Raw genomic sequence first — 16591 nt, 5'->3', positions numbered from 1 at the left:
ACTTTTGACTTTTGACTTTTGACTTTTGACTTTTGACTTTTGACTTTTGACTTTTGACTTTTGACTTTTGACTTTTGACTTTTGACTTTTGACTTTTGACTTTTGACTTTTGACTTTTGACTTTTGACTTTTGACTTTTGACTTTTGACTTTTGACTTTTGACTTTTGACTTTTGACTTTTGACTTTTGACTTTTGACTTTTGACTTTTGACTTTTGACTTTTGACTTTTGACTTTTGACTTTTGACTTTTGACTTTTGACTTTTGACTTTTGACTTTTGACTTTTGACTTTTGACTTTTGACTTTAGACTTTAGACTTTAGACTTTAGACTTTAGACTTTTGACTTTTGACTTTTTACTTTTTACTTTTTACTTTTTACTTTTTACTTTTTACTTTTTACTTTTTACTTTTTACTTTTTACTTTTTACTTTTTACTTTTTACTTTTTACTTTTTACTTTTTACTTTTTTGGAACTTGAACCTTAGCCCTTGGACTTTAGACCTGAGACCTTGGACCATGGAACTAGGACTTTGGACCTTGAACTTTGGAACTAGGACTTTGGATCTTGGACCTTGGAACTAGGGCTTTGGACCTTGAACCTTGGATTTTGAACCTTAGACCTTGGACCTTAGACCTGAGACCTTGGACCTTAGATCTGAGACCTTAGACCTGAGACCTTGGACCTTAGACCTGAGACCTTGGACCTTGGAACTATGACTTTGGACTTTGGACCTTGGACCTTAGACCATGGAACTGAGACATTGGACCTTGAATCTTAGGCTTGAGACCTTGAACCTTGGATTTTGGACCTTAGACCTGAGACCTTGGAACTATGACTTTGAACCTTGGACCTTGGACTTTGGACCTTAGACGTTGGACTTTGGACCGTTGACCTTGGACTTTGAAACTAGGACTTTGGATTTTGAATCTTGAACAATGAACCTTGGACCTTGGACCTTGAACCTTGAACCTTGGACCTTGAACCTTGGACTTTGGACCTTAGACACCTTGGACCTTGGAACTAGGGCTTTGGACCTTGAACCTTGGATTTTGGACCTTAGACTTTGGACCTTGGACCTTAGACCTGAGACCTTGGATCTTAGACTTGAGACTTTGAACCTTGGACCTTGGACTTTGGACCTTAGACCGTGGACTTTGGAACTAGGACTTTGGATTTTGAAACTTGAACATTGGACCTTAGACCATGGAACTGGGAGATTGGACCTTGGACTTTGGACCTTGGACCTTGCACCTTCGACCACCTGGGACTTGTTTTACGGTTTTCGTTTTGCATTCTTCATTCTTCGTCCTTCGTTCTCTATTTTTCCTTCGATGAAAATTAAAAATTGAAAATTGATTTTCGAAATTAGAAATCTAAAATTTTCAATTTTCATTTTATATTGCAGTTATCAATTTTCACTTTACACCTTGGACTTCGAACCTTGGGCCTTGGACCTTTCGATTTTGAATTCCAACTAATGGCAGGTCTGATGTTTATTGTCGTTTTTTACTGGCGTTTGCTATCTACTTGTTTCCCATTTTTATATTCAATTGCCTATGTTTAATCTTGTCACATAAATGTCCTGCCAAAGCATCATTGTTGCCTGACTCAATAGCGCTATGCATAACTCCATTTATAATTCCAAGCTGAGCACTCAGCACCTAATTAATCACATTATTCCACAGCGAAATGGCATCATCGCTAGTGACATACTTATTAATTTAATCTCTATTCCATCCGTAATGTCCTCGGAATCTCAGGCAGTCTATAATTCCCGGAGGGACGAGGTCAACAGGAATGCAAACCGTTTGATCTTTTCTTTTTTTTCGTCGTGTCTCTCATCTCCGTCGACCTTCCACAATCCAGGGTCTTTCATTTTCATTCATTTTTTTTGTTGCTGTTGTACCCAACATAAGCCTATTGCGAATATCTCTTTCGCCCATTGAAAATACCGATGAAAGCTTATCCCACATGCCATCGACAGTGGCCGGTCCCGGGTACCGGGATGAGTGCGCGGGTACAGTGAAGAATGTCGAACGAGGATAACAGAACAGTCTATTAATATTTCGCCGACATATTTTCACTGATTATTATCTCGAGCCCTCGTCAACGTCCCGGTCCGGTCCGGTCCGGTCGGTATTGCTTTTTTTTTGCATACTAAAATTGATAATCACTTGCCAGGTGGCCACATCGGTCGGACGACAAGGGGAACTCCCGGCCAGTGCTAATGGATGGATCTCGTCTCGTGCACGAGAGTGATTGCACTAATTTCATAAATGGGTTGACAAAAATGTGCGGTTGGGATTTTTCTCTCTCGTTTGCTTTCCGCATTCCTCTTTGATCATGAAATAAGGCGAACATCCACGGGCCGGGCGTAGATGCCTACTATCAGTTCGGTACAGCTTCCGCTTCTACTGGGTAGGTACTGCTGCTGTTGTTGTTGTTGTTGTTGTTCTGAGAAAAATGTGCTGAAAAGCAGCAGCACGAATAGCTTTTGTATTACTCACCTTGACATTGAAAGCCTTGCTTGCCGAATCCCCTGTGCCGGGCGAAAAACACCACCGAGAAATAGAGAAAGAGAAAAGAAAAATTTTATTAAATATTTTCGCTGAAACAGCTTGTTATCAGAATGCTACAGCGATTATCTTCTGTGCCAGGAAATACGCCTGCTCAGTCGAAAAATACAAGGCGCTCCCATCAAGATAAATCCGGGCTACTACGTTTGCATAAAAGATCGAAATAACAAACTATACTGCAAACATCATTACGGACATAATCTATCAATGATAAGAATCATTAACACGTCCAGTCAGTGCTACCGAAAATATCGTCAACCATTAATCGACACCAAGTACTCGGCGCGTACGAGTGCTAGCTGTAATCTCGTTATCAGTTTCACAGCAGTAAAATCGCCCATTATGGTTTGTACACGACCCCGCACCGCCGTTTGCCACGCCGACAAAACCGCTCCCAGCAGCCACCCAGTATCTCTGCAGCTCTGTAATAGAGAATTGCTGAGCTGAGCGCGTTACTGGCGGATCGTTTTTCCCAGCTATCGTTTCCATCGGTGCGGTAGGTACCTACAGTTCATTTGCGTTTGAGGCAGAAAAAAAATCATTATCGAAACCAATCACCCGACCGACCGACCCACCGACCGAGTGCGAATGGATAGGTACGTCATTCGAGAGCTTCCTCCCGTTGTTGGCGCTGGCGCTGGCGCTGGCGCCGGCTAACGCAGGATCATGAGAAGGAAAAATTTCAATCACACTCTTCCCGGTGCGACGATTTATATCTTCCCATTCACCAGCATCAGCATCCAGTAGTAGACGTACCTAGCAGCAGCAACAGCAGGCGCTAACGACACGGGCACGGACAACAGCAGTGCAAGTTATTAAAATTCCGATCACACTTTTCGCGTATCCTCCTATCCTGTGCTTCGGTGCTCCGGTGGAGCAGACGAACCGGCCTGAAGTCCCCACGGTGGTGGCCATGGCTATGAGCAAGCAGCTCACAGTTGAAAAGAAAAATTCAGTTTTAAGTTTTGATACATAACTAAAGTTGCTTCAATTTTTACCACCATAAATTTGCCTCTAATCTTTGGAAAGCTTTCAACGGTAATTCAAATCTTCAAGATTTATTAAAAGTTTGGATGTAGTTTTCTTTTTCGATGTCATTGCATAAGTTGGCCTCCACTTGCGTGGCAAGCAACAGTTTGTTGCCGGGCGAAAATCCCAACGGAAATTAGGATAAAACTGTCCCCGTGAAAACGGAGGTATGGAATGTTTTGACTTTTCCAAGTTACTTAGTAACTTTTCATGTCACTCGGTGGAAGGAGACGTTAAGGAAATGGGAACGGAAAGTTTCTTTAGAGATGGAGGCAATAACCTATATGTTTATCATGTTTTCGAAGACAGTTGGAACCGGTTTTGGAATGACTTTTTGAAGAAAAGCATCTTTTTGTTGTTTAACCTGAAAGTAATTTGCAAGATTTAGAGAGGACTTTCACCGTTTCTGTTGAAATTTTTCATTCTTTTTTCGAGAATGGTATCAATTACGAAACTACTCATGAAATGTATCAATTGACGGAAAACTTCTAGTAGATATTATTTAGAAATCCCGTATTACGGAAAAGAAGACAACCGTGCGACCCCTTTTTCTTGAGAATTACAGGAGGCGCATTGGCTTTTATCATTTTTGGCTGACTCCGCTGTTTTGAAAACGATGGAGGCGCCTTATGTGCCTTGTGTATTTCAACAAATTATCGCTTTAAAGTGAAGGTCATCAGAGGCCAGCTGCTTTTTTACTGATTTCATTTCATTTCATTTCTGTTAATTCAATGTTAATCAATTTTTGCTGTTGAACTAGATCCGAACGTAATTCTATAACATAAAATGTTGTTTACGGTGAATTTTATTATCAGAGAATTTTATAAATATATTTTCAACCTTTTACGACCGCTAATTTAATAGTGAAAATTATTGGCCAATTTCACGCTCAACGTAAATATGGCATCACTCCCGTTTCCTTGGTAACGTATCAACAACGACGGTCGCGGGTTCGGAATTGCAATCGAAACGAAGTAAAGTTTTTCATATCAATTCAAGTGAACGCAGTTTGAGCAAAATCATTATAATATCTTACCAGATAACTGTTCGGGTGGTAAATCAAAGTTTTCTGCGCTTCAAGTTAGGTTTCGTGAGTGATGTGATGAATGGAACGGCCGAACAAAATTAAAGAAAAATCGACGGCGAAAAAGTTATGAATTTTAATTGGGCAGAAATCTCGGTATATAGTGTAAGTTATGCCCCGAAAAGTAATGGAACCAAAAGAATGCAATGTTTAGTGCTTCGAGTTGCAAGATCTGATTACGGCTTGCAGGTTAGTTGAACTAATTTTATTTTTTTGTGATGGTTTCCCGAGTCTATGGGAGCATGTTGATACACTGAAGAAGGGAAGGGAAGGGTGATATTCGGTGCCATACAGACTGCCATAAATGGACTCTGCCGACCTTGTCCTTGAATGGCAGAGAACTTCTAGAAGTTTTTTAGAAATCATTTGCTGTAAAAAAAGAAGACAACCATGCCCAATCTTTTCCACAAAAATTACAGGAGGCGCCTCGGCTCTTATGATTTCTGTTTTTCTCCTTTACTTTGAAAACGATGGAGACGCCTTGTGTGCCACAATTTCGACGATTAACTCCTCTAAGGTCTATATCACTTTTAGATTAGAGGTGTGCGCCGGTCCGATTATCGGCGGCGGCGGCGCAGGAATCATTTTTATTCGGCGGCGGCGTCGCTGGCGTGACGCCGTTCGTTATTATCGGCGGCGGTGGCGTGCATCGGCGTGCGAGTAGTTTACACGGTTAAATCAGAAACAAACAGACATAACTCTTGGAAGAAAAATCTACAAAAATTATCGTACCTCACATTTGGCCGGAACACTAACACCATCTATGATCGACATTCCCAAATATCAAATAACAACAGGAGTATCCCTCGCAGTGGCAAGTATTTTTTATGGGGAATTCCCTTTCTTTCGTCAAAAAGCGCCACTTTGACCAAAACGGAGACATTCCCAACTAAGCCAAAATTTGAAATGACGGGTTAATCGGTACGAAAAATGGAAAACGAGTGTTATGCCTGTTTGTCTGTGCTTAAATCTTTGAATTATTTTTTATTTGTATGTTTGCGAATACGCGATATGGTAGACACTAGTACGTAAAAGGCAGGGAAGATTGGGATACGCACCCCATCTTTCAATTTTATGCCATGCATATGAACGTCCTATTGCTATAAATCGAATTTAAATTTCAGTTTTCTGCCAATGTGTTTTTGTTTTAAATTAAGGGATATTACATGCATTGCGTACAATAGACGGCAACTAAAATTCGCGGGTGAAATCGGCAATGCTGCACATCGAGCAAGAAGTAAAGTATGCCCAGTCTCATGCGAGCGAGTATAAGCAGCATCCAGCGCTTACGCAACTGACGCAAGTGTACGATAAGCAACCACCGATGCTGCGTGCATACATCCTGCTACCTACTTACTAGCGAGCGCTCAGCCTCGAAGTGTCTTTCTGCACAACCCGCTTACAAACCCAACAACTTGTGAGAAGCCAACAGCCCGTGCGAGCTAGCGGAAAACTAGGATATATACTTATTTTGCGCTCACTTACACACGCAGATAAGACTGCGAGCCCTCTCGAGTGATCGATCGGGGGAGGGGGGCCGGTTAATAGTAGCAACGCTTAACAAGTAGTCGTTGTGACTCCTACCTTTTGTCCAATGCTGGAAGGTGCATGGGTTGAATCAAGCTAAACCCTAACTAACTAACTAACAACACCCGCCAGGGCATGTGGCTCGCTGGTACTAATGTACCTTTGAATCATAGAGACGCTGGACAAAAAGAGACTGCACAATCCCCTTATTAAGCGAGCAACGTTTCTTCAAACTCCACCATCAGGCGGGTGGCTATAACCGCAGATTATTGCTTGATTCGACCCATGCACCTTCCAGCAATGGACAAAAGGTAGGAGTCACTGTGACTACTTGTTAAACGTAGCTACTAATATACCCCCCCCCCCTTTCCACTCTTTCTCCTCGCTCTAAAAAAATTCATTACTTTCATCTACCGTCCCTTCGTCAATTGGAAAAGAATTAGCGTTTCAAAAAATAATAATTATATATGCCTGACCTCATTTCAAGGTCAAGACAACAACACTAGGTCGGTCTAAGGAAAAAAAGACAAATTTTTATTTTTCAGCCATCTTTTTTCCTTCTTTTTCCTTTTTCTCAAGCTGTGATTAGTTTACAAAGCTCAAAAGTTATAAAAGTCTTTGTCAAGCTACTAATAAAACCAAAAAAAATTGTTTCAATACGTTGTGTAGTTTCTGAGTGAAAGGTACATAAAGCTTGAAAATCGTATTTTTACAGGAGCGGCGTTTAATTCCAGCGAGGTTGTTCCTCGCCGCAGTGGAATGCTTATGCGTTCGATCGTTTTTTGGTCAGTTCCGGTGGTTGGATCATTACAAAATTAGTATTAAAATAAACAAGAAAGACTGCAGAATCAAAATCTGAAATAAAAAATTTGACTTTTTTTTAAATTTTGGTCGCATATGTCTCCTTAAAAAGAAATGAACACCGGGAAGCAAGACAGAAGTTTGACAGAAAACGTCATGCTAAAGTTCGTTTACGTTAGGTCTTTTCAATTCGCTCTCAGTTGGACGCATGGTAGGTAACACTCAGGGTACAGCAGCAAGGCAGTTTAATTGAATCTAAATTAAAGGTACATTATAAGAATGAATTCACAAAACGGGTTCACTATGTGCTATCCTCATTTTGACCCGCATTTTTGTCAATGTTGGGCTATATCGTCGGCGTGGGGAAATGGCTTCGGCGGCGTGGGAAAAAGGACCTAGGCGGCGCGCCGGTTCCAAATCATCGGCGGCGGCGGCGCGTGCAAAAGTCTCGGCGGCGGCGCACACCTCTATTTTAGATCCATAAAATTCACTAAAAATGTCAAAACTTTTCATTTTTCAATATTTTTTTACCAAACTTGGGAATTTTTGAACAGACCTTCGTTAATAATAAAATGCACAAAAAGCCAGGATTTATCGAAAGTCCATTTGAATTTATAAAACGTCGCACTTTGCTGGTAACAATGTTACTCACTATGGTTATCCCACTTTCCCGCGATGAAAAGTAGAGAAATAATGTTCTAAAAACGTTAAAATTTTTATAAATTTTAGAAATGAACTTTTCCACTCACTTTTGATAATTTTGAAGTTTCGTTCTCATTTACAATGAAGTGTAAGAGGTACAGGCATAGCATGAATGAAATCCCAAATTATGCTCGACGTTCTCGGTATTTTCGTCACCGTTTGCTTACATGCAAATTGCTCCGTTTTCGTTTTGCGAAGTAAAAAACCATCATTCCCCCCTTAATCACGCCATTTAGCAAAACTGATAACACAAGAACACTGCCCATATCCGAGAACTTTAAACAAACCAATTTTTATTTTTTCCGCTCGTTAAAGTGTCCTTTAACTACTCCACTGAAACTGAGGTTGAGCGAATCTGAGAGCATAGAACAAAAAATTCTCGAAAGCAAGTAATGTTTCCTTAATTTTTCCAAATTATATTGACACGAGTTGGATGCCTGAACTTACTCGGGACTCCTTTGTTTCCCAGTCACTTGTACATTCGTTATCGATGTGTAAATTCCCATAATTCAATACAATACATAAACAAAGCTCTTTTCCCTTATTTGGACTATAAACCCCTTGTTAGAGACACCCTTTCTTTGCTAATCCTCATGTGCTGATTCCCTAATTTCAACGCACCTGTATGCCGAAATTGACGAAGAAGCGTCCAAACATTGCGGAGTTATGGCGGAGCATACTTTGACTTGAACCTCCCCTCTCGTCGGAAGTCATTCCATTTAGACTTACACATCGTTTTCGTTTCAGAAATTCTCATAACGCAAGAAACAGAACTTTTCCTCATTTGGACATTTCTCATCTCTCCCTTTTTCCAGAATACCTGGTTCAAATGCAAGAGATACCAATCTCTTTCTTGTCAACCCCCATGACTGATTCTCCCGTATTAGATAATAGCATATTCCACGTTTGGTGAAGAACAGTCCAGGCGTTCTGGAGTTATGACGGAATATAGATACATATAGAGAGTGACAGGTAGACACACTAGACCACCGTGTGCGACTGGTCGCAATTTTATTGACAAAAAATGTCCCGTTCCTTTTTCCCTTTTCTGTAGTGTTCTGTTTTGTTCTCTATTTTCTTTTCTTTTTGTTCCTGTATTTTCTCCTTTTGTTTTCCTACTTCATCGCTTTTCTCTTTTTTTTCTGTCCAGTTTATTCTCGTTTTCTTTCTTCTATTGAACCGTCGTTTTTTGCCTCTTTTTCTCTTTATTTCTCGTTTTCTTCTTTTCTCTTTTTGGTGTCCCGCTTTTCCTCTAATAGTATAATGATTTTCAATTCGTTTTTCTTTTTTTCTTGCCAGTTTTACTTCTACGTTCTTTTTTATCCCGTTTCCAATTAATATTCACAAAAGAACACGAAAGAAAATATGACCAAAACTAGACAAACTAGATAAAAAAAACGAAAAGCACGAGAAAAATGATAAAAAATAACGGGACATAAAAAGAGAAAAAAGTGGTATAAAACGGGAGAGAAACAGAAGGAAAAAAGGTAAAAAACGACAAGACTTTATAGACGAAAAACGGGTCTGAAACGAAAAAAAAACCGGAAAAAAGACCAAAAACGAAACAGAGTAAAATCAGGACTCAACAAACGAAACAGGAAAACAAGAGCAAAAGGACAGAGTAAGAGCAAACACCGGGCAGTAAAGAAGAAGAAAATAGCGAGAGATCGATAGGATCAATAAAGGAAACAAAGAAAACGGGAAAAGGAACTCAAATAGGATATAATGGAGAAAAAAGGAAAAACAGAAAGAACGGACCAACGAAAAAGGTAGAACGGAAGGGCATAAGATGATAACGGTGAGATAAATAAGAAAAACTGGATAGGAGAGAGTAAAATGGGAACCCAAAACAGGATAAACGTGACGAAAAACGTCAAAACGAGAAGGATAAATTAGTTAAAAGGAGTTAGAAAAACATGAAAACTGGAAAGGAAAAAGAGAAGAGAAGAGATAACTCTGTTTACATGTTTATGAGGAACAAATGGTGCCAGTTTCGTCAAAATATTCCATAACGTTGCGGAGCAGTACACAATGGAACTTGAATGACGTCAAGAGTTTTGCACAAACTCTTGGAAAATCCAGATTTAGCGAAAGTGCTGAAAATACCATTTGCCTAAAAAGCGGCAAAAAACTTTGTGATTTTTTCAGAACCAGGCTAAAAATATTCTGCAATCCAGTCATGGATAGGTTTTTCAGACTTTTCGAAGTCTGTCGTATAGAAACAGAAGGTCAGGTCTCGATAACGGAATGTAGTACCTAGACTTTGCTTTTTTGCTTTGCTATATGTGTCCAAATTTACTTTTAGCCGCGTTTTAATACTGTCAAGTACGGTTGAAGGTCCAATTTCAACTCTCATCTCATGTCCAACTTTCGCTAGATGTACGATGGGAGTCTCCCCAAGCAGTGCCTGTAGCTCGTGATTCATACACCTCCGCCACTCTCCGCTTTCAGTTTGTACTTCGCCAAATATCGTCCGCAGCACTTTCCGCTCAAACACGGTAAGGGCGCGTATGTCCTCCGAGAGCAGCGTCACGGCTTCAAGTTCATAAAGAACTACCGGTCTAATAAGGGCCTTGTACATTGTTAGCTTCGTGCAGCGGCGTATGCTTCCTAATCGTAGCGTTTTACGAAAGGCAAAGTAGGCCCGATTTTCCGCTCGGATGCGCCGATGCATCTCCTTACTAGTGTTGTTGTCCGCGGTCACCAGCGATCCCAAATACACGAACTCCTCTACCACTTCTAGTTCGTCGCCGTCAACGGTTACGGTCCGTGGGAGACGCGCGTTTGTTTCCTTTGAGCCTCTTCCTTTCAGGTATTTTGTCTTCGACGCATTTATTTTTAGCCCAATTCTCCTAGACTCCGCTTGCACTGTGGCGTAGATTGCAAAGTTCCTGGCTATGATATCGAAGTCATCTGCAAAGCCTAGAAGTTGGCTACTCTTGGTAAAAATCGTGCCTCTCGTTTAGATACCCGCTTGTCGGATCACCCCCTCAAGCGCGATGTTGAACCGCATGTAGGATAAACCGTCACCTTGTCTCAACCCTCGTCGCGTCTCGAAGGGACTCGAGAGTGTCCCAGGGATGCGCACGAAACACATCACTCGATCCAATGTAGCTCTGATCAGTTGCGTCAGTTTGTCCGGAAAACCGTGTTCGTGCATTATCTGCCACAGCTTGTCTCGATCGACTGTATCGTATGCTGCTTTGAAAGCAATAAAGATATGATGCGAGTGGAGAGTGGCAGTGCGGGGGATAAAAAGAGTTAGGCGCAAATGAAAGATGAAAACCTTTGATAAGGAACTGTTCATTGAGGTGCTTAGAACATGCGTCGAGCTGTCGAGTCAAAGTGCGGAAGGGTTCCCGGATATCTTAGTTAGGGCGTCCCAAACCTAAACTTGAATGAAGCCCTGAAAGCCGCAATGGCAGCGTTTCCAGATCTTTTTAAAACAATGCTAAAGAACTGCCTGAAAGAACTGTCTGGCCCTTGCGAGACATGTGGGAGATACAGAGGCAGGTATTACTACCGAAGCCAGAAGGTCCCCCGTAGAGATCCACCATCGTACAAAGCAATCGTGAACTATGCCTGTGAGAAGGTTGCGAATGCCATCATCGTGGCAGTGGCTAGAATTATGCCAAACAGTTATGGACCTAGTAGTAATAGTAAACGTCGCCTTTTGGCTAATGTTTCCTTTATGATCCTCAGATACGGAGCAGCATTGTAAAGCAAACGAAATGTAGCGAAGCTACTCGCATAATAGTCCCATTTTCTATTAAGGCCATTACAAATATTTTAAAAAGTTTTTGTCCCTCCGGTGTTGGGCCACTGAAAGGGGGGGGGGGGCGAAAAAAAAACAAAGAGAATTTTTTAATCGAGCAAAAAAATATGGATTTTAGGCATTTTTATTTTAATATTAAACGTGAAAACCAAATCTATTCTTGCTTTTAATATATACGTTGTTAATTTCCATGCAAAAGTACGAAATAAAGACAAAAACGAAAGAAAATTTTTTTGGCCGATTTTCGGAAATTCCGCTGTTTGAATTTCCATTTCTATTTCATGCTAGAAGCGTTAACTCAACTCATACACTCATTTTTCAAGTTTTCCAGGCTGTAGAGCCCACAGACAATTGATTTTATAAAAAAAAAGTTTTGACTCATATCCTTATTTTTTTGCTCCCCGATTTTTCAAGCCAATTTCCAAGGGGGGGTGACAAAAACCTTTAGAATGATTTACAATGGTCTTATTTAAATTGTTGTCTAAGTAACGCTTAAATATTGGACGACCCCTTCAAAATATGCATCAATTTTTTATTCAAAAAGTTGCCAAAGATAACATTGAGCTGAGACATGCTGTTTAACCGCAAATATTTTTGTCCCGAAATTTTAATTTCTGGCCCATAGTGGTTTGGTGGAGAACAGTCCAGGCGCTCTGGAGTTATGACGGAATATACATACATATACAGGGTGTTAGGTAGGGAATGATAGAGGACTAACTTTGACGAAAAAATCCTTCTACGCATATGGTCAAATCTGCAACGTTACCGAGTTATTAAACATTTTTAAATGTCGGTCCTGTTTGCCTTAAATTAGCTTAAGTACAAAAAGTATGCATGCTAGCTCAATTCTGGCGTCTCTTTTAGTTGCAATTTAATTTAAAACGTATCTGTTTGAGTGCTGAATTAGTATCTAAAAATGCACGAATTTATACATCACGCATAGCACACTAGACCACCGCGTGCGACCGTGTTGGCAATTTTATTGACAAAAAATTCTCGATAGCCTTATGTGATTTTGAACGACAATTTTAAAAAATGCCCAAAAGTATGAAAACTTCATTTTCAAGGAACATTCAAAATAACTAGCTCTATAACTCTGCACCCGATGAAGATACAAATTCCTTTATTTAACAAAGTTGCTTGTTTTTACATTTTTTACAACTTTGCCGAAGAAACCATCACTTAACCGTTTATTTTGTGCTTCATTTGATGGTTTGTTCGTATTGAGCATTGGTTAGTTGTGCTGAAAAGTGTAAATTAAGTACGATGTGTACTGTTTTCTTTTATTTTTACACAGAATGCTTCACTCCACCTAAACGTGTGGTCACTCTTCGTCAAAACTATTCTTGATTGTGTTTGAAGGAAACTAATACCTTTTAAAATCAAATCAGTTCATAATACATTTGAGATTTGATATTAATTAATCAAGGACGCTGACGCTCGACTTTCATTCTTGATGTCTTATCATTCGCCTTTCGTCATTGTTTTTCCATTTTTAATCTTCCATTTTTCGTCGTTTTTTCTTTAGTTATTCATCGTCTTCTTAACGTTTTTTCATCAGTCGCTTTACATTCTTTTTAACGACTGGCTTTCTGGCATTTTTACATTGCTTTTCAGCGATTTGTTGTATTTTTTTATCAATGTTTTGTACCGTTTTTTGTTGCTCCTCATGACGCCATTGTATCATCATTTGTACCCTTTTTTCGGATTTCTTGCCACTATTTTGTCGTCTTTTTATCGTTTATTTACCAGCGTTTTTGTATCTGTTTGTAATCTTTTTCTCGTTTTACTGTCTTTTTTGGCATTTTTGTAGCTTCTTTGGCGTTTTTTCGGCGTGAAATTAAATAAAAAAGAAAACTTTTGTCGTCTTCCCTCTTTTTTTCATGGTCTTTTCGCCTATTTGTCATATTTTTTTCGTCATCTTTCCGCTGTCTTTTCACCGCTTCTTCGCCTTCTTTTTGTAGTTTATTTGCTATCTTTTCGTTATCCTCTGTCATATTGTTGTTGTCTTTTGAAGGTCTTTTTTCCATTTTTTTATGGTCTATTTGTCGTTTCTGCACGTCTGTTTTTGGCGTTTTTGCCTTTTTTCGGCTCTTTTTTGCCGTTTATGTCGTCTTTTGTAGTCATTTCGCCTTATATTTTTATCTTTTGCTAACTTTATGCGATTATATTGTCGTCATTTCGACATTTTTCTGTCGTCATTTCGTCACTCTTTTTCATCATCAACAACTAAAATGTTGTCTTTTCACCGTTTATTTGACATATTTTCACCGGTTGTTACAGGCATTTTTTCGGCATTTTGATGTTTTTAACGTTATTGCGGTATTTTTTGTTTGTTTTTAGTTGTTGCTATTTTGGCCTCCTTTCGTCGTCTTTTTATTGTATTTACACATGTTATTTCCTTTGTTATTGCCATCTTTCATAGTCCTCATTTCGTTAACTTTTCATCGTATTTTCACCATCTCTTTATCACTTTTCCGTCACCTACTATCTTATTTGTTATCTGTTCTCTGTTACCTTTTGCTGACGTCTTGTCGTTTTTCAGTTATCTTTTTAATTTCTATCAGTCATTATTCGTACTTTCCGAGCTGCTTAACACCTGGATTTACATCGTTCACCTCTTCAGCGATTTGTTATCATTTTTTAATCGTCCTTTGTGGCGTTTTAGGTAGCTCTTATCGGCGTCTTTTTATAATTATTCGTAGTCTTTTTTTTATATCTTTCTAGTCGCTGTTTTGTCATCTTTTTATCATCTCTTTACCACTTTTTTGCTTCTATTTATATTTTTTTTGTAATTTTTTCTGTCGCTTCTGTCAGCGCGTTTTTATCGTCTTTCATCTTTTTTCACCCTCTCTTCGCTCATTTAACACCACTTTTTGTCTTTTTGTCGTATTTTTGTTGGCTTTTCATGATCCACGATTTCTGCCATCTTTACATTGTATTTTCCTCGTTTTTCGACGTCTGAATTTAGCATTTCTGTCGCTTTTTCAGCGACCGTGTTTGTCATCTATTTTGTTACTATTGTAATATCGTTTCCTCGTCATTTTGTCGGCTTGTCTTCTTTTTTTGCCGTCTCTTCTCCGTCTTTTGTTATCACTTCGCCATTTTTTGGTTGTTTTTTAATGCTGTCTTTTCGTCTATCGCTGTCATTTTACTGTCTTTTCGTTGTCCTTCTATCGAATATACGACATATTTTCGTTAACTTTTTTTAGCATGTTTTATTGCCTCTTTGCAGTTTTTCAAAAGTCTTTCTGTTATTTTTGGTCGTGTTTTTGTCATCTCTTGTCATCTTATTATCGGCTTCATATCGTATTTTCGCAGGCTATTTTTTGGTGATCTTTCCATCGCATTCAGGGAATCAAAAATCACAAACGCACAAGAGACAGAGATATTGTCCCTACTTCAAAATGTTGCGCAATGTATGATGAAAGTTTGTCACTATTGCATGAAAGTTTGGAGAAAGACAAGTTATCGTAGCTGTTTATCGTGGATACAGATGTTTCATAACAACTATGTTGTTGCCTGTGAAAAAGACACACTGCTGTATGCAATGCGTATTGTGCGCAACAAAAGCAATCCTAATCATGTCACACTGTGTCGGCAGCGACAGTGTTTGGTAGTTACCAAGGTAACGTTGGTAACTTTTGTACACCAAACTTTAGGTCAAAGCAAAGAATTTTTTTTTTCCTTAGGGTTTTTGCTGTTTGTGCTGTTTGTTCAAGTTGCTAATAAAATATTGTCTTTAACCAGTCGACTGGCGACAAAGACATATTTTATTGTATACCTGCATCACCAACAACAACAAGCGCTTGTAAGAGTGAGTGTCAAATTATATTCTCAGCTAAAGTTGTCCTGCTTGCTGGTGTGAATGGATATTCATTTGTCCCGATATTTTGTTATCGTGACACATTCTGGTTGCTACGTATGTTTGTTTTATAGGCATAGAATAACTGGTTTGTCACTCTTCGTTTTTGTCGGTTATTTCTGCGTATGAACAATGATAATTTGATTCCCTGATCGCATCTTTATCGTCATTACACCGTCTTGCCGTCATCTTTACAATATCTTTTCCGTGCAGTTTAGTTATCTTTTCATCGCATTTTTATTCTGTTTTTTTTTTAAGGCAAAGTTCAACAGTTTTTAATCGTCGTGTAAAAAAAGTAAAGCTATTTAATGTAAAAATAACGAGGATTTCAGCTACTTCATTATAAAATTAACAACTTAATTCGCATGACGGTAGTAAAAAATTTTGAAGTTCTATCGCACTGCATACGTCATATGAGAAACTGTCAAACTAAAGCACCTGGATGGATGATGATCGCCGATCGGCAGAACTTTAGCAACCACGTGGACTATGCCTGTGAGAAGGTTGCGAATGCCATCATCGTGGCAGTGGCTACAATTATGCCAAACAGTTATGGACCTAGTAGTAATAGTAAACGTCGCCTTATGGCTAATGTTTCCTTTATGATCCTGAAATGTAGCGAAGCTACTCGCATAATAGTCCCATTTTCTATTAAATTTCCTATATAAATAGGACTGTTATGCGAGTAGCGGCAGTATAGTGTCTTCGAAACTTTTGTTCGTAAGAATACCCCCCGTAATCTTAAAGTGTAACAAATTGTTCATGGCTTACTATGATAAAAAGCACCCTCCACGCAGCAAATGTATGATGATGGTCCCACTTTATTCCCCATTGAGAAAAAGGTATAAAAAAGTGAATCAAAAATTTATTTTGCTCATGTTTTTTGTCATTTATTGTTTCATTGTTAAATGACCAATATAAATTAAAGCTGATTTTTGAAGACAATAAAATAATCATTAAAACTGATTTTTACGTCTGTTTTATGAAAGAGCTGAAAACCATTCGAAGGCAATCAAAGTTATATGTAATCGATCGTTTGTAATATTGTCATCTGATGGTACCGGCCATCATATCAGTCGGATGATGAAGACCGATTGTGTGGGGGTGCGTGTGTGCGTGTGTCCCCAGGGGGGGGGGGTCGAAACGAAAAAGTTACCCGGAAGTTTTTCTATCTGCTATCAACCAACCATAACAAGGACCTTGGCTTTTGTGCGAGTAACAAAAATCAAG

General features: G+C 39.2%; 1 protein-coding gene across 7 annotated transcripts in view; it reads right to left on the bottom strand.

The window, feature by feature from the left end:
* The window catches only part of LOC128738468 (protein kinase C, brain isozyme), a 212907-nt gene that overhangs the window by 90968 nt on the left and 105348 nt on the right, over nucleotides 1-16591 (bottom strand). For all 7 annotated transcript variants that reach the window (XM_053833644.1, XM_053833640.1, XM_053833638.1 and 4 more), the window contains one exon: nucleotides 2510-2541. In XM_053833644.1, coding sequence (XP_053689619.1) covers nucleotides 2510-2541 — 32 coding nt within the window. The remainder of the gene's footprint in view (nucleotides 1-2509; nucleotides 2542-16591) is intronic.

Source organism: Sabethes cyaneus, chromosome 2 (genome assembly GCF_943734655.1).
Source record: "Sabethes cyaneus chromosome 2, idSabCyanKW18_F2, whole genome shotgun sequence".
Lineage (NCBI taxonomy): Eukaryota > Metazoa > Arthropoda > Insecta > Diptera > Culicidae > Sabethes > Sabethes cyaneus.
This window is presented reverse-complemented; position numbering and strand designations above follow the sequence as displayed.